This window comes from Tinamus guttatus, unplaced genomic scaffold (assembly GCF_059628265.1).
Source record: "Tinamus guttatus ecotype Peru unplaced genomic scaffold, ASM5962826v1 Tinamus_guttatus_pri_ptg000423l, whole genome shotgun sequence".
In the NCBI taxonomy this organism is placed as follows: domain Eukaryota; kingdom Metazoa; phylum Chordata; class Aves; order Tinamiformes; family Tinamidae; genus Tinamus; species Tinamus guttatus.
The window spans coordinates 2,057,977-2,079,340 of NW_028288957.1; the positions used below are offsets into that span (position 1 = coordinate 2,057,977).

Sequence of the window (21,364 nt, forward strand, 5' to 3'; positions counted from 1 at the left end):
GGAGCAACCTTTTCTGGGTGAGGTGCTGATACTTTCAATTCTTGTGTACTGACTACTTTGTTGCTCTGAAGGAGGATTTTCTGATTCATTGAAGCATTTTTTTCAGTAACCACAAGCAATTTGCTTGGATTACTTTAGCATGTGATATTTGGTTTCCTTTGTTAAGTCAAAATATTACCATCAGTTAGGAACTATATTAAAGTATTACAAAGGAAGCAGTTTTTGAGTGTTAGTTAGTAAACACAGTATTTTTTGCATGCTGACCTACAACATAGGCTTGACCGGTGTCTTCAAGGGATGATGAGTCTGATTCATTTTTCTTTTTTTCAGGGCTTCTACTTAAACCTGCATGAGATTTTGAACTTAAAGGGGAGAAGAAAAGAAGGAAAGCCAGACAGAGCGAGAGAGAGACGGGAGAGGGAAAGGAAGGATCAATGTAATAAAATAATGGTACAAATTACAAAAAAAAAAAAAAAAAAGATGCAAAATGTACATCAGCTGTACACAGATACTTCAGAGTGTTTAGAAAGACTCTTACTTGTTCAATTTTAACGCTCCTGCTGCTGATCCAGTGTCAAATTTTGGCATTTGCTGAAAGACTCTTCCCATTATGTCCTCTATTTTTTGGGAGGAGGAGTCCAAAGCGGTGATCATATTTTTCCGTGGAGGATGAACGGAGATGTGGCTCTGAGTGAGATCATGAAACGACTTGCTCATGACCCTGGGCCTTTCCTCCCATGAGCTCTTCTCGTTCTTCTCCTTCGAAGAGCCGGGAAGCGGTTGGAAGAGGGAGAGCTCGGAGCAGGAGAGCCTCTTCAGAATCTCTGCTTGCACGGAGAGAGGCCGCACGGCCAGCCGGTTCAGGGTGCTGCTCGCCAGGCTACCCGTGCTGATCGCTCGGCCCATGTTAAAACTTTTGACAGACTCAGCCTGAAGGTTGAGGCTCCTAAACGAAGCTCTTTCTGCAGAATTATTAAAAAACAAAAGAAAACCCACAGAGATAAGTTATACAGCACTCTAATGTGATCTTTATATAAAGCATGCATTTTCAATAAGCAGCTCACACAGTGTGCATTTTACCTCAATCATAATGCTCAAGAGTATGAACCATCATCAGAACACAGTTTGCTTAGGAGGCAAAGTGCAGGTTTAATGACAGGACACTAACTAGACCATCTGCTCTCTTTAAGTCCATAAATGCCAAACAGTTATCCCACTGGGAGTGCAAAGATTGCTGTTCCCTGCTACGCCTTTACAGACAGACATCACCTCTTTCTGCAAAAGAAATCATATCCCTACTCCCACTCAAATGGAAGAGACCTGGAAGGCTGCTGCTCTTTCAGGTTACTCTTCTAAATCTTCTCCAGATTTCTCCAACAAATAGCACACTCACTCTGTTGCTCTTGGGGACTGCCAGAAACATCCTAAAGGTTTTAGCACAGAGCTGACCGAGCTGCATTGACAGGGGACTGCCAGACTTTCTGACTTCCCAACTCGCAACCCCATAAGGAGCAGAAACAAACAGGTTTGGGACTGCAATTCAACTGCTCCGCCAGTCGAAGCGTGGGAACAGTCTGGGTGAATGTTCTTGGCTGAAAGCAAATGCAAGATAATAAAACTTGGTCTAACGCTTTCTCATTGAGAGTGGAGCTGAGCAGTGCTCATTTCTATGAGCCTAACTGCCTCCCCAGGCTAGCAGTGCAGGACCTTGGCTCCCACGCAGCAACCTTTATCAGACTGTGGGGCAACTTGTTTGTTGGTTAGAGCCTTTAAAGGCAATCAGGGTATCTGAAGCCTTCATAAACATGGAAGTTTTGGAGCAAGGTCCTAGGGAAGACTGAGGAAAAGCAATCTCAAACCTTCTATATGTTTCTGACTGAAGGTTACCTGGTGTTGTTTGTTTTGTGCTAGCCTTAGAGACAGAGAAGATTGAAGGTTTGGAAGGCATTTTTGATGCTTTTAAAGGTGAATCAACAAACAACTACTATCTTCTTGAAGACATCAAATAGCAAAAATACTACCAAAACAAACCTCTCATTTGTACTGTTTATACTTTTAGTGATCAAGCCTCAGGGAACAGCCCAAAATATGACTCGTTTAACTTCTACTTTCCAGTGATTGCTGAATGCCGAGAGCTCTTAACTGAAAGAAAATTGTATTGCACAGAAGCAAACTCTTGTTTTCCAGGATCTCACCGCATAACATATCCTTCATATATAACATCCTCCAAATTTGCCTGAAAAAGAAAGCTTTCTGTGCACTGCTTTGCTTTTCGGGATAAGCTGATGCTAAGTGAGAATACAGTAGGAGCACCTCAAGTCACCTGGTCCTATCTCCTTGGGTTAAGTCAATTTGGCCTGGCAGAATATGGCAGAATAGAAAGGGTAAATAAATGTCACAAGCTTTTTTTTTTTTTTTTTTTAATATACAATTAGAGATCACAAGCTCCACAGTGATGGGCTCAGACTCTAATCGCAGCTGCGCTAGCGGAAATCTGGATTAACAGCAACTGGAATGCAGACAGATAAACACACAGAACAAAGGAATAATGAGCAGGCAGGCTGACCAAAATAGCACTTTTGGGTCTGCGCTGAGGGTCAGCCAGGCAAGTGGGGAACCAATCAGCACAGAGACCTTTTTTTTCCTCCCCAAACACTGCTCTCTTCAGAAAATATTTTGTGCTGAAAAACTCCGTTGTATTTTAAATTGTACATACAAATTAGTTGGCAGTTCCTATCACAAAGGAAAATGCCTAGCCTCAATTTTGGTAATTTGCTAGGTCCATCAAACCTTTTAAGTAGAATAGCTATCCCAAAACTTTACATATGCCCTAGCCCGATTTCTCCATTTTATCTGTAATTCTGAATTATTGAATGAACTCATTCGCATTTATCAACAAGCAAGGTGATATTAGAAAGTTATCCTTGAGGTTTCTTCTGAAAATAAAATCACAAGCAAATAATAAAAATACAAATTTATTGCTACTGAAATCCAAACATAACAGTCATTACCAATGTCCTGAGTGTCTTGGTTGCTCTGCCTGGTTCTCATCTGCAGCTGGAACTTATGCTGGGAAGAGCAGAGATGCAGAAGGTATTGGCAAGTCTTACTAGTGTCAGTCTGAAATGAGTGCTTGATACCATCTGAGGTGTTCTGCAAAGTAATTTTCTTCTTCTACGGGAAAAGAAAAGGTAAAGATAGTGATTTCTTTTAGCCTACAAAGAATTTTGCATTTTCTTGAACACAACAATTGCAGCATTCAAAATCTCCTGAAACAAAATGCATTAATGAGAGATTTCTGTCTAATATATCAGCTCAAAGTAACCTGAGATTTATAAAGTACCACTTCAAAAGTACTTCTAGCTAGCTGAGAAGGTCATCAGTTATTATCATTTAACAGTCTCCGTTACTGTTACTGCTGAATAACAACTGCAAGCCCTGATAGAGTTTGGAGAATGAAGATTTCTAAAGCCTCCAAGGAAATTACAGTTCCTAAAATCCAAACAAATATGAAACAGGCTCTGGCTTTCTAGTTATCAGGGAGACTAAGAAGTATCATTTGCACTATGTGTATTAGAGCAAGCATTTGAATTTCAGCACCTGGTTCAACACTGACACATGACCACGGGCTTCAGGCATACCCATTAAGTTGGCTGGCACTGCCCAGATCAAATGCCAGCCCCTGCCATCCATTCTCACTTGGCTTAACTACTCTTGCAATTATCAGAGCTCAAAGACAACACAGGTGTGTCTCCTAACTGCACCAAGTAGCAGCATCCATGTCCCATATGCCCTTTTGGCCAAGTGACCCGAAATGCAGAGTGTTTACAGACCTCCTCTTCATGCTCAGAGGACACTCTGACCTGCCTCTGTACGAACGCTCTCCTTAGAGGGCAGGGAAGCCAGAGGTCAGAGCACCACAGATTAGTGTACTGTGCAAAGTGTACACTAGTACACTAGTGCAAAGTGTATTTCAATATGCAGGGGCTAAAATCTTTTCTGAAGCCGAAAACACAGCAGCATGGTGTCTATGCTAGCAAAAAAACCCAAACAAGAACAAGTTTTTAAAACATCAACATTTCCAATATTATCTCATAACACAAGACGACTTGGCCACACAAGAGGTGGTCACAAGTTATGCTGGAAAACATCACCTTAAATCTGCAGATGTAACGCACACAAAGAAACTGTCACGAGATAAATATAGGCTCATACACATAGAGGGAGGGAAAGAAACAGACTGACTTACACTAAAAGATATTTTCTTCGTCTCTCTCCATGGAAAACGTAGTACAGGTGAGCGGACCCCATTGTGCACTTCAAAAACAACAACTCCTTTGGAACATACGCCCAGCAGGATGCCAGTTTGGGATTTCTTCTCAGGCAGCACATGATGAAGATGAACACCGTATTCTGTGAGCCTCTGACACATCTGTACATACGAGTGCAACAAAGCTTCTATGAGAGCCTGAAGCTGAGAGCAAGTCCTCACAATATGCATGGAATTTAGAAAAAAAGATTGATTTGTGCCATTTATACAGGATATCAATACTGTGACAGCAGAGACAGAAGCTACAAGTGTAGATAGCTATAGGTCTTGGCAATTTCTCTTGATGTGTCCAACTCTAAAGCAAATTAATAAAGCACTTATGAAATTGAACAACAAAACTATGAATAATAGAGATCTAAAAACAAATCCAAAGCTTTCCACAAACCAAGTGCTAGCAATGAAGTGATACCAGTCAGATGCATTTGTTAACACATTTCATAACAAAGAGTTAGATTCACACCTTAATTCTGAGATCACTTTATCCTACCACAACTGCCAAAAGAAGCAGTATCATGCGCTTTGAACTTCCAGTCATTCATTCTTGCTGTCTCTTCTGCACAGGGTTTGATGTCAAGAATCAAATGAGGGGATCTAATTGTTCCCCCCTTCCACAGTCTATCCCCAGTCAGGTTAGGTTTAACCAGCATTGCGTCTCCCCATCTTGTTCAGCATGACTCCTTTATGTGAGAAAACTCTGCCAAATGAGCAAGAGTCTTGGAATGGGAACAGGCAGTCTCAGTGCAGCTGTGGCACTAGGGTGCAATAGCTATCTAGGGTCTCAGTGGCTAACTCTCACCTAGGAATTCATTTTCAGACACTGTATCAAGGCAGGACTTCTTCATTATCTCATGGGAAACCGCAGCAAAACCGATCATTATGTATCTTAGTGTGTACTTTTGAAATAATCCGAATACACATATGATTATACTTTCCCTATCATCTTACTCTGGTATCTGCAAAGGCAAGTCTGCTTGGTGGTATTTGCAGCTTGCTTCACACGCAATGTCCCAAACAGCATAAACAGCATTAAGTCTAACAGAACTTTTCATTATTTAAATTCTTGGTTCACAACAGAAAGAAGATTCAGGGAATGAAGGGTGTACTGGATCATAATCACAGCTTCCTTCAGAACAAGCACAGACACCAATGGTTGCTCACAACCATTTGTGTTTGAGTCAAGCAAAAAGACAACTCATGGCAAAAAAATTGCCTTCCTCCCCACCTATTACAATTTCTTTCCACTTTGCATGATGCATCTTTTCAGAAGATCTTTCCAGATTTCTTCTTCTGTTTTCATTTGAAATCCAAATATTTCTATGCAGCTAGTACTCTCCCAAAGAATTTGAGAGCACGGCACACTAAGGATGTGAACCACTACCACTTACCTTCAAAAATTCTAACTCTGTCTCCTTTTCAGAAGCACCCACATAAGTGCTATGCAATTTGGGCAGCTCTTCTTTGACGTAGGACAGATCCAGTTTCTCCATCACCCTTGCTGGGAGGTAGTGCTCTAGTCTGAAATAGGACATGCCGTGTACCTACAACGTGAAACAGGTTTGCGGCAGTGTCACCATTTTAAACTCTTTTGAACCAAATTATACATCCCAAAGTATTATACATCCCAAAGTATAAGTAAGCCAAGTAAGCAATAGTATTCAGAATCTCAGCCCGGAACCAGAGCCAAACTTCATGTAGGTTTTCCTATTCAAGCCTAGATGTACTTCTGCTACATAAAGAGGGTTCAATACCCATATCTTCAAATTGATTTTGCAACAGCCCTGTTACTATTCTCTCTCTGTCAGACTATAAGCTGCAAGAGCGCATTAGCTCAGCTTCCAAACCACACCAGGACTGTCAGGCATGTAGGGCATCTTGAGAGTCCCGTCAGTCACTGAGTGCAAAGAACAGAGTTTCCTGGGGGTGAAATTTGTGCTGTACCTCTGCCTGGTAATCTCCATACTCAGCTTGGAGGGCTAGGGATGCTAATAATAAGGCTGTCTCGTCATCACAGTGCATCCTGTCTTCCAGGATGTCCTTCCGCAACTGCAGATAATACTGGTGACAGGTCAAAGTATGCCTAGGGGGGAGAAAAAAATCATTATGATTATTCCACCTCTAGTACCTGTCCATTTAGCAAGTACAGAGTGTTTAAATTAACATCCAACTTCTGTTCATAAATTTAGGGCTTAAGAGGTTAAAAAAGTGGTCATACACTCACTGTATAAGACTGACATCATCCACAAAAAACTTGATGCGAAAGAAGAGAACAAAGTTGACGGGGGGCTTGTTCTTTTTCTTTGATTCCTCTTTCCATCCTTCTGGAGCTACTTTACTTAGCTTTATGTCAGGATCAACAAAGAAAAATTCATGGTCTGCCATCAAGTGAAAGGAAAGCACATGGATTAAAAATAATAATAATAATAATAGTAATTAAAAAAATTATTCTAGCTAGAGGATTTCCAATTCTTTGATTTGGTTTTGAGCAGCAAGTTTTTTTAATGACTCACAGAGGCTTATTATCGGAATGGCTATTAAACAGAACATTCAATAACAGCAGAAGAAATAGTTTTCCATTAATCCCAAAGGAATAGTCCTGAGGAAGACATTTGGCCTTGGTACAAAGGAGTGTTTCACCAGCGCCAAGCAGTCTCTGCTTATCTAGTCCCAACACCATGCAGTTAATTTTCAGTATTCTGCACATCATCAGCTCTAACAACTCAGTGTTCTTGCCTCTTAATGTAGCCAATCCAAACAAGTGGTGCTCCACCAAGCCAATATGGGCAACGACCATATCGAAGACGTCTTTACATATCGTTTTGGTGTCACAGGTCAGCTCCAGTTTCTGCCCGCTGAGAAGCATGACATTAACTTTTCGTCTGGTATCATCGTTCTTCCCTTTCTTTGTCTGCATTTTGTGAAATAAAGCATCACGACATTTAAGGTCATGGTAAAGATGCATTTGTTGGTTTAATGTGTTTCCCCTGCTATTAATCACGGAACAGTTCCTTTCTTACCAAGATAGACTTTGGTAGATCCAAGGAGATGAATGGCTCAATAGTCATTTTCACAAACTCCGGGCCAAAGAAATTCTGCAAATGATAAGAGTTAGGAATGAAGACTAAAACAACACACAGAGGGACAGTTGCACAGAACCTCATTTTGCCAGCATGCCAAACAAGACAAATTGATTGGCTAGATCACTGATCACATCACTACATACTGTATGTTTTCCTTTTCCAGGTGTATTCATCATCTTCCCTTAAAATGCAGGACATGGGCTGGCTACTGGGGTTATCTCACTAATGAACAGCCAGGCACTGGTAAGGCCTACTGCCAATGCCACCTTTACAAATCTCTGATAGTGACACACAAGTTTTGTCACCTAAATGAAATGTTTTGCCGCTTCTTTAGGAAGAGGCTCTGGATTGGCCTCCTAAGGGGAAAAAAAAAAAAAAAAAAAAAAGGCAGTGGTCGCAGCGTACTACCTAGGGTGGGCACTGGAAATAATGCACTAGATATGCAAGCCTCCTAGGGAAAAAAGACCAGCTGGTTAGGGCCTGTGTGAATGAGGTGAGTGCTATGGATTGGAGGGAAATACAAGAAATATTACATTGGATTAGGGTAGGGAAAAAAAAGTACAGCAAACAGAGGGGAACAAGCTGTCACCTCTCCAAAACATCAGCTACTGCATTGATGTATTTCTCTGTCTCCATGTTTCTCCGTAAACTTTCTCTACACATCATGATGGCTGGTAAAGGAAAGAGGAGTTTGGAAAGTGATCCACTGACGTGGATTAGGAACTAGCTGGATGGCAGAGCTCAGAGGGTGGTTATCAGCAGTGCAAAGTGTAGCTGGAGGCCTGTAGCTAGCGGGGTCCCCCAGGGGTCAGTCCTTGGTCCAGTCCTGTTCAATTTATTCATCCATGACCTGGATGAAGGCACAGAGTGCTCCCTCAGCAAGTTTGCTGATGACACGAAACTGGGAGGAGTAGCCGATACCCCAGAGGGCTGCGCTGCCATCCAGAGGGACCTGGACAGACTGGACAACTGGGCGGTGAGAAATCTCATGCAATTCAACAAGGCCAAGTGCAAGGTCCTGCACCTGGGGAGGAATAACCCCAGACACCAGTACAGGCTGGGGACCGACCTTCTGGAGAGCAGCTCTGCAGAGAGGGACCTGGGTGTCATGGTGGGTGACAAGTTGACCATGAGGCAGCAGTGTGCCCTCGTGGCCAAGAAGGCCAATGGAATCCTGGGCTGCGTTAAGAAGAGCGTCTCCAGCAGGTCGAGGGAGGTGATCCTGCCCCTCTACTCAGCCCTGGTGAGGCCACATCTGGAGTATTGTGTCCAGTTCTGGGCCCCACAGTACAAGAGGGATGTGGAGCTGCTGGAGAGAGTCCAGCGCAGGGTCACAAGGATGATCAGGGGCCTGGAACATCTGCCCTATGAGGAGAGGCTGAGGGAGCTGGGCCTGTTCAGCCTGGTGAAGAGAAGGCTGACAGGGGACCTGAGCAGTGTCTAGAAGTACCTCAAGGGAGGCAGCGAGGAGGATGGTGCTGGTCTCTTTTCAGTGATGGCCACTGACAGAACTAGAGGTAATGGCCACAAACTGAAGCATCAAAGTTCCACAGGAACTTAAGGAAAAATTTCTTGACAGTGAGGGTGTCGGGGCACTGGAACAGGTTGCCCAGAGAGGTGGTAGAGTCTCCTTCTCTGGAGATCTTCTAAACCCGCTTGGACACAGTCCTGTGCCACGTGCTCTAGGTGACCCTGGGTGAGCAGAGGGGGTTGGACTAGATGAGCTCTAGAGGTCCCTTCCAACCTTAAGCATTCTATCATTCAGACACATCTCTATCTTAATCACAGAGGAACAAATGCGAATGGAAATGTTTGAAAACACAGACTTGAAGATAAAAATGCATCCTAATGAAGTGAGGGTGCTATACGGTTTGAGAAGGAAGTGGCTGAGAGAAGCAACTTGGAGTCATGACTTGCTCTCTAATTTTTGTCTTTGGATATTACCTTAGGCTACACAGCCACTAATGCCACAAAACCTCAGAAATCTACTGCGTGAGATTAGGTCTTTGCTATCAAGACAACACCAACCACCTAGTACTTAACTTGTTAATGAGTATTTACTAGAGAACTCAGCTTTAAAATACCACAAATTTGAATTTCAGTTGAGACATGGCTCTGTCTGAAAGGAAAGGAGAGTTCACATGAGGTCAGAGCTTTACCCTCAGTTTTCTTTGGGTCATGGCCGTTTCCAGGGCAATTTCTCTCAGCGGATCTCTGGTGATGTCAAGTATTGAGGACCTGATTGCATCTCCCGGGTAGAGGTTAGGTCGGGACTGCCTGAGAGCCATTCTGGCTTGCAGTTGCAGCATTTCTTCTTCCTGACGCTTTAGCATCACTTCTTGGCTTATTAGATTGCCTTCAAATGGTGCCTCCTGCTGCCTGTCGTGGAGTTAGGGAGGATGAAAGACATTACTGGCATGCCAAAGAGGCTCTTCTGCATTAAAATATTATGGTTGAAGGAGGAGTTATAATAACTTATTTAAGTGGAAACCCAAGAAACAAAAATTATCCAACATAACATACTACTTGAAACAGCAACCAGGGAGTGTTTCGATTACCACACTCTACAAGCCATGCATCAATATGGAAAACAAGTGGACCATGCCAAGTTTCCACAACTGCTGGTCATTTATTTCTCTGAAAATAAACCCTCAACTGCAGTCCGAAAAAAAAAAAAAGACACTACAAAACTAGTGAATCAGTACAGAACTAGCAAATCTACAGCAGGAAGAAAATGCTGCTCTAAAATGCTGAAATTTCTCTGTTCACACAGAGACTGAGACACAAATGCGCTTCAAAAGCTGGCATTTAAAAAACAAAAACAAATAAAAGTTTGTCCTTTATATAGGCACATATTGCTTCAATTACTTCTTCTACAGCATTTTTTCATCAACTTCTTGTCCAGCACCAGGAAAGAAATCCATGCCCAATTTTGGACAGCAAAAGCAAGAACAAAAGACACTGTTTTTTAAACCTAAAAATTGGAAGTTAGGAAAAATATAAAAATAAATAAAACTACCACTTTGCTTCTCTTCCTCTTCTCTCTCTCTCTCTCTCCTCTGTACTTATGGAAAATGACTTCTAAACCAATCGAATCATTCATCTAAACACACATTTGGTACTTCTAAGCTAAGCGTTAACTTTTGACAGTACATTAGAATAATGAAAAACATGAAAGAGGAAAGAAAAAGTATTTGAAATCTTGCATGACATACCACAAACATGCTGGAATGTGCAGAAAGTCCTGACATAGCCATTCATACTGAAAGCTCACTTACAGACTTTTAAGGACATAACAATCTATATACTTAAGTTTTTTTAAAAAAAAAAAAAAAAAAAGAAAAGAAAAATCAGTTACAAACCAAGAGAAAATGCACCTGTCCAGACCACGCTACTTGTGTGCATGATTTATTTCCACTGTTTCACACCCAAGTTTCTAACAAATGCCAACTGTATGAGCAGTGCACTGCATTGCCTTAAAATTTCTGACATTTAAGTAGGTTCTATTGGCTAGCATACAAAAAAAAAAAAAACCTCTTCAAATAAGAAGAGTGAACGAGCCCAAATGACAACATACCATTAACGTGTCAAGACCTGAGCAAAATTTCCCTGAGGTTCCTCCAACATAATTTCAAGGAAGACAGACTGTAGTTCCAGGAAAATCTATTCACATTGCCCATGGTGCTTTCTGCTGCACTGGGCTTCCAGAGCACTGCTCCCCTTCTCCCTCTCTGCAACAGTCTTAATGATGTGCACACAAAAGGACAAAATAATTAGAAAAGGTCTTGGACTTGCCAAGGCTTGTGCACGTTTGAGCTTTTCACAGAGCAGAGGCTCATTAAATATCGGCGTATGTGGGCATATTCACAGGGAACTACGTTAAATACGCCCATGAGCGCTCTTAAGATCAAGGTCTGAGGATGGGCTCTTAAGCAAAACAAAACAAACAAACAAAAAAAACTTTCTGAACATAAATGTCTATGAATTAGCAAAGGAGATATGGAGAAGACACAGTGCAACTGGCCATACCTGGAAACACTTGCTTATCTGAAAAGGCCTAATGATGAAAAAATTGCCTTTTTACTAACAAGCAGAAAGATGTGTGCAATGGAGGCAATCATAAATTGTGTATTTTTGTGTAAAATGCTATCACACAGCTGGTTTATCTTCTTAGCTCACCTGTGTCAGCTTTTCTGAGAAGATTCTTGATTGCTCACCAGAATCTCACAGATACTAATTAACCCACAGAGGGCAGGTGAGCCACCAAGTGGGAACACTGACTCCTGTGAAAGCAGCAAGCAAATTAACTCCTCGCCTAATGTACTTACCGAGAAACCACCACGCATTGGAGCGGAGAAGGAAGTTGGAGGAAGGGAAGTAGCAAACACCACAGTGCAGGGGAAGACCAGGAAGAGGCTAAGAAAAAAAGGGATTTTTTTGGTAGGGGAAGAGAGATATAAATAGCATCCAGTGGATAACGGAAAGGAAAAGGAAACACAAGGAAGGAATCCATGTCAGCTGCTGCTCCTAGAGAGAAAAAGGAAGAAGCAGTAAAGGAGGAAAAGAAAACCAACAGGACGAAAAATAAGAACTGCAAGAAGCAAAAGAGGAAAAACAGGCACAAGCATCCATTACCATGATGAAAAGCATGCCAAGAAGCCTAAAGTACAGCAGTCGCAGAACACGAAAAGGGTTTGAGCATGCTGTTAAACTACTGAAAGAAAATCAAAATGAACTAAAAATAAAAATCAATGGCTTCTGCTAGTTTAAGAGTAAGCTAGTCTACCTCAACAGTTCTGTAGCTGATAAATCTCAACAGCCTTACCCATCTTTTAACACTGGCTGCCAATTCCTGGAAATGGGAATGGGACCCCTGGGTCCACAGCTCACTTCACAGCTAATTAAGCAGACTCCATCTAAAGACATGACCAAAGAGCACTATATTTAAAATGATTTTATGTACAGATGGTATCTCTAAATAGAGGGAAAATAATCTATATATCTATATTGCTATATATTTATATGTCTAAAGCATCATCACTAAAAGATGCTCCCAAGCGCTCAAGGGATCCTACTTATGCATTTAGTCACAGATGCTTTCCCAAACCCTGACATCAAATGACTCTTCTTTCAGTAAAAGCAGAGGGGAGCACAAGCCAAAATTCAGATTGAAACTACTGAACTTTGGAGTAGGACTGTAGAGAACAACATACAGCTTGTTCCATTGCTAAGCAGAACAGGCGATTCCTCGCTGCACTTGCATATACAAATTACTGCCATTGGAAGGAAACAGTCTTAATACGTTAATAAAAAATGAGACAATATGAGACAAATCACAGGAAACTCTGTTCTCACAGGTTTCCCGAGGCATTTTCACTTGCCTAATAGGCCTGATTCGTTTACACCACTGTGCCTTGTTTACAGACCGCGTTCTTCTTTCCAGTTTCCCAACAACTCAAAAATAGAAAGGGAACTTCATTATCAGCACCCACCAGTGACTACTGTTTTGCCCAGCATAGCTAAGGTGTTGAATTGCTGAACTGCTTTCTGCCCTAAAAGCCCAAATCCCCTTGTGTTTGGATGGCTAAGACTGCCTGCACACTGCAGCAAAATGCTGCTCTACAAATTGCCACAGTACCCAAAGCAGGAGGATTCCCACCTGGCCCATTCTGCAACACACAAACATCCTAAAACACAGAGCACAGCAGCAATCCTTCTCCTGATCTCCCCCAGCCAAGGCAAAAAGTTGCTGAGAAATGGTTTTGCTGTTGTAAGGGGGTGAAGAGAAGAGAAAAGGGGGAAACAGATACGTGTATTTTTTTCTGCTCTTTTATTATGCAAGAGCTGTTCCAATCATTCTGGTCAAGCATTCCAAGGTGATTCAGCAATGGGCAGAGATTAAAAGAAGAAAATTTTCCACCTAAAAGGTCAGCCTTCATAAAAATTCTCAAGCATTTATAACACAGTCACTCAGGTATCACTAGAGCAGTTACCACTACACACGCAACTGCTAAAAGATTAGGCAAAAAGCACAACCTGTTTCCAAAGAGCATGCTGACCAACAGCACAGCAGGTTTATGAAGAAAAAAAATAGAAAAAAAATACTTGTAATATTCAAATACATGGCATGAAAAAATATATTTCAGAAAGCATAAATCAGTAAAGTGGCCTACCTGATCAGTGTGGAGCTTTTACATGAAGGGGGAAAAAAAAAATCCAAAACCACAGCAATGTCAACGCGAATATTTGCCAGAATAAGCAACCAAATGTAGGGCTTTTGGCTTATTTCAAAGCAATTGCATGTTTTCATTTCCCTTTAAAAATGAATATGTTTCAAAACAATCCTTTCTAATACCAACACTTTCCAAAACACTCCCTTAAAAGACTATTGACTACACAGAAGTTGGAATCATAGTGAAAAACTTCTTGCAGATCTAGAATAACTTCTGCTAGAGAGACAGTGCACTTTAAAGAAGTGTGGCTTCCATGTGGCTTACCTTGCCCGCTGAGAATTAGCTTGACTCGATGTGGAGATATCATCAGCGCCTGGTAAAGCACCACTGGCATCATCTCTCTTGAAACCTTCATTTCTTCTCACTAGCAAATGAAAAGACAGATTAATACTTGACCAAGCTAGAAAACATCGACAGAAAACCATTCCACAAGGTAATAACAAATCCAATTGTCAAGAGGGGAGTTAAGAAGCCACTAAAATGCTGAGCTCCTGTGTCTAATTGATCCTTTGATTTATCAGATAGAGACTACTACTACTTTTTGTAGTTAACATGTGCTATCCTGCTCATTACCGTCCTCTCCTTGCCTCATATGCTTTCCTGCAACGACACCTGCCATGTTGCACACAAAGCTCATTTTTCCCAAATATTCACTTGGATCTCTTACTGTCCCAAGGTCAGTGCACAAAGAACCCGGATGATTATCCACGTGACAGCAATGGAAGAGGGCAAACTGCTTCCTGCACTGTACAAAAGGATCTATCTACCCTCTCTCCTTTCACCATTTTAGTACTTCTTAAGAATTAGAAATAAAAAACAAGAAGCAACGGCAAAAAAGCTCCCAGCATCTTCTTCCAGGCTGTGCTCCCATCCCATGTGAAGAAAATCCTTCTTGTCTTATAACCAGCCACCAAAGCATCACACCACCTCCTTCAAAGTCACTAATTCTGGAGAACCTTCTTCAAATTCATGTCACTAGTAACTTGCTCTATTTACTTGTTTGCATTATGCTTATATCTTGGGAAATTTTTGGCTTATGTATTATCAGTGTTTTGATCCTTGCAGCAATGTTTGCGGAAATCAAAAGAATCAAGCCATAGAACATTTCACATGAAGCTTTTGCATTGTAACATAAACAGACTTCGTCAAAAATTTATTCATTTTTGTGCCTCTGGAGGTTGCACAAGGCATTTAAATCAAGCGCTCCAGTAGCAAGTCAACCATTTCCAGCTTTTCCTCCCAAGCTTTTTTGGGAGATAAATGTTGAACTTGCTTCTGAGCAGATTGCCAATTATGGTGACCTCCACACATACTGTAATTACATGAGATCAGCTTACAGCTTCATATTACTGGTAATTATCCAGTCTCTGACTAAAGATTTAACTGCCTTCTTGTTTCACACATCTATTTTTAACCTTCTATTTCTTTTTTTTTCTGTTTTTAAGAACTATTAAACACAGGTCTTACCTTGTCTGAAATCTGGTTCTGAAGAAATAATAGACGGACTTTCACTCGAGGTGCTATAGACATCACTGTGGTAAGATTTGTATCGTCTCAAAGGCTCTGAAAGGTTAAAGAGGGGGAGAAGAAGAGTCAAAGAGAAGCATTTCTAGGACAAAAATCAAACACAGTGGGACACTGGAAATCTGATGCTTTCAGCATATTTAAGCATTTTTTGCCTAACTTTGAGTAGAGGAAGCCTGTGAGCAGACACTGTGCAGTCCCATGCGGTCTCTGCAGCCTGTTGCTCTGCAAGTGGCCACCCTCTCTAGGCTGTGCTAACAGATCCACTTCCCTCTCCTGAGGCAGGGGCCACAAACCAACAGCTGAAAAATACAAGAGCTAACACATTTGGTCCTTACCTCACTTGCAAAAAATATCAGGGCTCAGTCCCTGCTTCCTTCACTTTGAAGTAGCTAAAATCCCTAGAGAGGTAAAGACCTGGTAAATTAAAATTCATTCAGCTTGACTTTGACATCTATACTGGTTAACTTTGATGAACCAGAACAGTTCAAATGGTTTTCATAAAAGCTGTAGATGCTATAGATGAGACTGCAGGAGAACAGGATAAAAACAACCAAACCTATGTGATCAATGAATAGACTTGATAAATAAACAAAACTAACTATAAACGATTCTGTAAAGACAAGAAAAAAAAATAAAACCTGCAGCCAGGAACCCCCGTGGCAGAACAGATACAGCTTATTTTCTACTCAAACCAGAGCGGCTGAGGACACGGCTAGAGAACTAAGGTCACTTCAGTCACAGGCAGCGTCTGCTGCACAGACGAGTCTCACAACTTTGCTTCCCCTCTGCAGAAGGAAGCTGTAAAACCAAAGGGTAGGAAGCTCATACAACCTAATCCACGAGTAACAGTTCCATATAACAGCTCTGCAGGCTCTGCAGCAGGACAGGTCTTCTCCTTGCACAATGACAGCCTGCATTGGAAAACATATTTGCCTTTCTAGCCCGTTAGTTGTGGGGACTTGAAGGAATTGTTAGGAACTGCAGCATGCTAAAACCTGCAGGATCTGAACAGTTTTCAGCTTACTTTTATCAAGAAACATGTTTTAAGTTAATAAGTGACTTGCCCAAAACTATTCTCTGAATAGTTTAAACTATGGAGTTTAAACCCCATCTATCTCAATTTTTACAAACGATTTCAGGCACCGCAAAAAGAAAATCAGAGCTTATATCTTCCGAGTACCAGGAAACAAAAGCACCCAATGGAAACTTCTGTAGAGCAATAACAGCAATAAAAAGTGTGAGATAAGTGGTCAGAGTTCAGGCAGCTGACAATACTACTTGCTTAGACTTCTTAGAGGAGCAAGGAAAACTTTAAATAGGAAAAAAGGCAGGAGAAGAGATTATATGATGCTATAGACCAAGACTAAAGGCAAGTTCAGATCAACTTTGGAATATGTGTTTCCAAAAGCTCCTTCCAGAAAAAGAGCCATTTTGGTTTTTGCATTTCTACCAGCTTACTTGGACAGCACTGCTCTCTGCTGCCCCAGGAAATACAGCAAGATTCAGTGTGGAAGCTCTTAAAAGCAAGCCAAGCAAAGAACCAAAAAACCCTCCAGGCTGCGTGGCTGGGAAGGAACTGAAAGACGAGATGCACAGAAGCTAATGCAGATGAACAACTTCTCTTCCAAATTTCCCCATTCTGCATGAGATTTCTGGATAGTCTGGATATTTTTTAATTTATGGCGACTGAAGAGACTTCAGAATTGACTTGCTTTCTTATAGTAGTATCAAGAATGTCGTAGTAAAATTTGTTCAACCCATTACCCTTCTCACACATTACAGTGTTTAGATCTCAGCATCTTACAGGAATATTTCAAATTATTCTCTATGTCAGTAAAATAACCTGAGTTGAAATGCTTCGCAATTTTAGCCTACAACTAAAACTTACAAATAAATCTTGTAACAAAGATGTAAATTAATGTTAACCACAAACACAGAGCTGAAGGAAATACCACAGCTTGACGAAGCCGTGGTCATACCGCTCAGCGCTGCCCTGATGCTCTTGCAGACTCCCTGTCAACGCCAGCCGAGCACAACTCGAGAGGCACCGAAGGCAGCGCACAATAACCAAACTCACTGTTTACACCAGGCAGCAGATGCAAGCCCAGGCAGGTCACTCGGAGAAGGCGTCAGCCCAGCCAACTTCAACAGAAATTGGAGAAGGGTGTTTAGCTCCGAGTTTCATTAGCCTCAGCACGACCTAAAGCATGGTTTTCAAATGCACGTTATTACAGAAATCCCTGGCTGTACAGAGCAGGGAAAGGACAGAGAGGGAGGGAAGGAGCTCAAGCTTGTCCCTTGGGGCTTCTTCTTGTTTATTTTAAGATGTGTCTGTTACTTAAGAGTTTGATTAAAATACCATTTAGAAGACATTACAGATCTTCCAAAAGGGACTGGGACGTGCTTCTTTCAGAATAGTTTAACCAGTAGCTTGGAGTCGTGCTTACTCCTTCCTTTTCATCTTGTAAAACTGAATTACCGTATATGAAGTAGTGCAGGGATAAGTACATAAGTAGCATATGCAATTAAGAACCAAAATAATAGCGGCCGATGCCACGGAATTTGTGCTTCATTGAAACCTCACAAATAGCACTCGCATCCTCCTTGAAAAGCCTACTTCTACCATCTCAGTAAAATTAATGATTGGAAGTTTTCCATCTAACTGGCAAAACAAAACCATTCTTTTTTCTCACCTTTCTGCTTCAGGAATTTGAACCCTAAACCCCGTCCTAGCTGAACCTTTCCCATACCAGACATACCAACCGCGTGACAACTCGTTTCCCTACCACTGCATCCAAGTCATAGTGGAGCCCGGCGACCATAGGGCATGTGTAAACAGGGTTGAAATTTGCTTCCACATGCAAACAGTCTCCATCCTAGTATATGACTCGCACTTCCTCTGCTTAAGCTACACAGAAATTCAGGGCATATAATTCAGCTGAAAAAAGAATGCACGCGTTTCATGGAAATTGCAGAGAGAAATCCATTAAGCAGATGTTTCCCTTTTACCCTGAACCCACCTCTCCAGCAGCTCCTGAATTAAAACCTCAGGGGCTTCATTTACCAGAACACATTCAGTATTAGGAGCCAGCTGCTTATCTAGAGAAATTTCTGCTTCTTGGAAAATGCAACTTCAAACAAAGACAGCCTTTAGAAGCTGGACGTTTAGAGCATCCCAAATCAGCTGCCCACCTAAACACTTGCAGCTGTGACATGCAAGTTATACAGCTTCCACGGGGTCGAGACGGGCTTTTAGGCTCACTGATGAATTAACATCATTTTCTGAGAGAAATACATGCAGAATTTAGGAGGCAGGGGCTGACCTCACTGAACACAAGTTCTTGCTGACTGTCTCAAGCAGACGAACAGGGAAAGAAGACAGAGGACCTCATCTTTGGGTTGCAAGCTGAAAAATCAATTCACTAAATTCACTTTTCATTAGACATACACTCACAACAGGGATGAAAAGCTGCCAACACAAATAAAGAGCAGAGTTTTGCACAAAACTGCCATGGGACAGCAGTGGGCCACACTAACGCACCATGGGAGGGTAGGCCCGACATGTAAAAAATCAAGTCTGTTTCTGCTTCGTAACTCTCAGAGACAAAGAACAACAAAAATAAAACAAATCAGCCCACTCGGCACAGAAAAAGCGCTTGGTCTTAGCAGGTTATAACTTCCCAGCTGTAATCAATGTGGCCAAAGATCACAGAACAACACAACAAAACCAAGAGTGAATAATAACAGTGGAGATGCAGAACTTGCTCTTCCATCTCTTGGCAAAATTAAAGCCCATTTTTGGAGCCTGCTCTTAGTGCTCCAACCTGGCTCCCGGACACCTGAGCCCCAGGAGCATCTCTGCCTTGGCCCACGGACTGTGACCCCGACTTCCTTCACTATGCAGCACATAAACAACCACAACTCTGAAAGAAGCCAGTGGAAAAACATACAAGACAGCGAGTTCATGAGCAAGGCACTTAAAATGACAGCGTCTTTGGAAGCCTTCAGAGGCTAAATTTGAGCCCTTCCGAAAGGGGATTATAATGCAGTTTGGATGGTCTGTAGTTTATTACCAACTACCCCATTACAGTACAGCTGTAATTAAAGCTCTGTCATTCTTTCCACTATAAACCCTACTTCTCATGAGTTTATAATTTGGGTTGTAAAAATCTGTTCCGAGTGAAAGTGTGGCATGCCAGAGCCTCTGTGTGGGACATTTTCCAAGACAGTCAACTCCTTAAGGTTTTAGGAATAACAGGACAGTTTGCCAGTTTAACCCAAACTAAGTTCAAGTCGAAATAAGCCCCCTGTCACTCAAGTTCCTCTGCAGTATGCAGAGAGGCCAATGCCATTTCACAATTTAAAAAAAAAAAAAAACACAAGCAGTAAATAGTTGAAAGCAGATTAGTGCAGCTAATGTGTAACCTAGACCCGCATTCCACTGAATTTAAGGAACCTCCAAGCCTACCAACAGGGAAGACAGATGTTCTCTACCAAGCCCCACAATCCGCCTTGTTCCCACAAGTCCTTGTCCATTCTCCCAGCCCAATCTGAACAGAACTCTTACTTCTGAGCAGAGCAGCTCTCAAAACACCTTCTTCTCCCCCAAAACACTAGCACTGAGGAAAAGGAAGAAGTCACATGAAGCAGCAGAGTTGATGTATTAGATATTTTTTTGATTTTGCTCCTTAAGGTGGAATAAGAAACTTTCAATCAAGTTTCTCAAGAAATCTCAAAGTTTCACAGGACACTGATGAATTCTTCTGCGAAAAAGCATTCCCCATCTTACTAATAGTCCTTAGAACTGGCTCTCATTAACGACTGACAGTCACAACCACATTTCAGCCCCAAACTTTTAATTAGTTAGCTGACAAATAAATGGGAAAACCAAAATAAATGGGAAAACCAAAACAAATGGCAGAGAGCATTGCCTCCAGCTTCTAAGAAAGCATGGAACGTACCTCCTTCCTCGAGGAGAACTCAAAAAAGGCCCGAACATCACAGCCCAGCTCTCTGTAGAGAAAGTATCTTAGTATTTTGCACAAGCAACTCCTGCAAATCGAGGAGGCAGGGCTGTGAGTCACCAACCATTGCCTAAGTCTTGTCTAACAGACTCTTCACTGAGCTGCTGTACCTCTGAGGCCCCGCTTCCTGCTTTACTTGAAGTGCACTTTCACCCATCCCTTACAGGAACCCAGGAGTCTCACCCAGCTCAAGTATCTCAGCTTGCAGGGCACAGGCACGTTAGGCTTTCTGCAGCCTCCCCATCTCTGTGAGTGGGAATGATAAAGCCTTGCTCATCGGTGAGCCTGGCCAAACCTTTGCTTCTGCTGTTGTGCAACATAAGCCAGCACGAAGTAGCTCTCCTCAACAAGGCTGTTTATCTTTCCCAATGCAGGGAGTGGCTGTCTTTGTGAGCTGCCTATGTCCAAAGATCCACATTGACTCATATTCTTGATATGGTCCCCTCCAATTTCAGACTCCCAAAGCACAAAAAAACAAAAAACAAACAAACAAACAAAAAAAACTTCACCCTACCCCATCAGACCCCTCAGTAGGTAATTACAGGCTCTTGATAAACCCTTTTTGATAAACCATGCTTATATTCCCATCTACCTTCATTCCTTCACTTGATAATGTCACACTCATCAGAAGGTGCTCATTTCATAGCACAGAACAATCCCAGCTTTCTTTTCTGTACAACTGGCACAGGAATAACAGCACCTTTTCAATATGTGACATGCCATTTCAGTGCCATGCCTGCTTCCTGCAATAAAAGGATTGCATCAGCAGGAGACCAAGAACATAATTCCCATGACTATTTCAATGTAGGAATTTCTGGATGGCCACAAGAGTCATAAACAGAATGACTTTTCAAACCCAAACACTGATAAAAGGCTTTAATAACTCTCCCTAATATTGCCAAGGAGATGCTTAAGCTTTAGGAAAACTAGATGGAATCTGAAATTTCACGCAGCCTGTCACACAACAGCCAGACAACAATGAGTTTTCACAAGCATGGCTTGGAAACACATACAGACAAATGACCCAGATAGGTCTTCTGGCATAGATCTTAGAGGAGTGATTCAATCACTTGCCCTAAAAATACAAGACGAAGTGAAGACCTCAGCACTGACACAAGTTTCTACAAGAGAACTTAAAATTCCTGAGGAGAAATCTGTTTAACAACTGGAGTT

At 41.9% G+C, this 21,364-nt stretch overlaps 1 protein-coding gene across 1 annotated transcript in view; it reads right to left on the reverse strand.

Annotated features, from left to right (window-relative positions):
* PTPN13 (protein tyrosine phosphatase non-receptor type 13) overlaps positions 1-21,364 on the reverse strand; it is a 92,120-nt gene that overhangs the window by 24,397 nt on the left and 46,359 nt on the right. Inside the window, exons 8-19 of the mRNA XM_088531632.1 lie at positions 15,108-15,203; positions 13,905-14,004; positions 9,567-9,786; positions 7,345-7,419; positions 7,061-7,235; positions 6,549-6,702; positions 6,269-6,407; positions 5,716-5,868; positions 4,250-4,432; positions 3,012-3,174; positions 539-962; positions 265-362 (exon numbers count right to left, since the gene is read on the reverse strand). Of these exons, the coding sequence (XP_088387758.1) occupies positions 265-362; positions 539-962; positions 3,012-3,174; positions 4,250-4,432; positions 5,716-5,868; positions 6,269-6,407; positions 6,549-6,702; positions 7,061-7,235; positions 7,345-7,419; positions 9,567-9,786; positions 13,905-14,004; positions 15,108-15,203 (1,980 nt within the window). The remainder of the gene's footprint in view (positions 1-264; positions 363-538; positions 963-3,011; positions 3,175-4,249; positions 4,433-5,715; positions 5,869-6,268; positions 6,408-6,548; positions 6,703-7,060; positions 7,236-7,344; positions 7,420-9,566; positions 9,787-13,904; positions 14,005-15,107; positions 15,204-21,364) is intronic.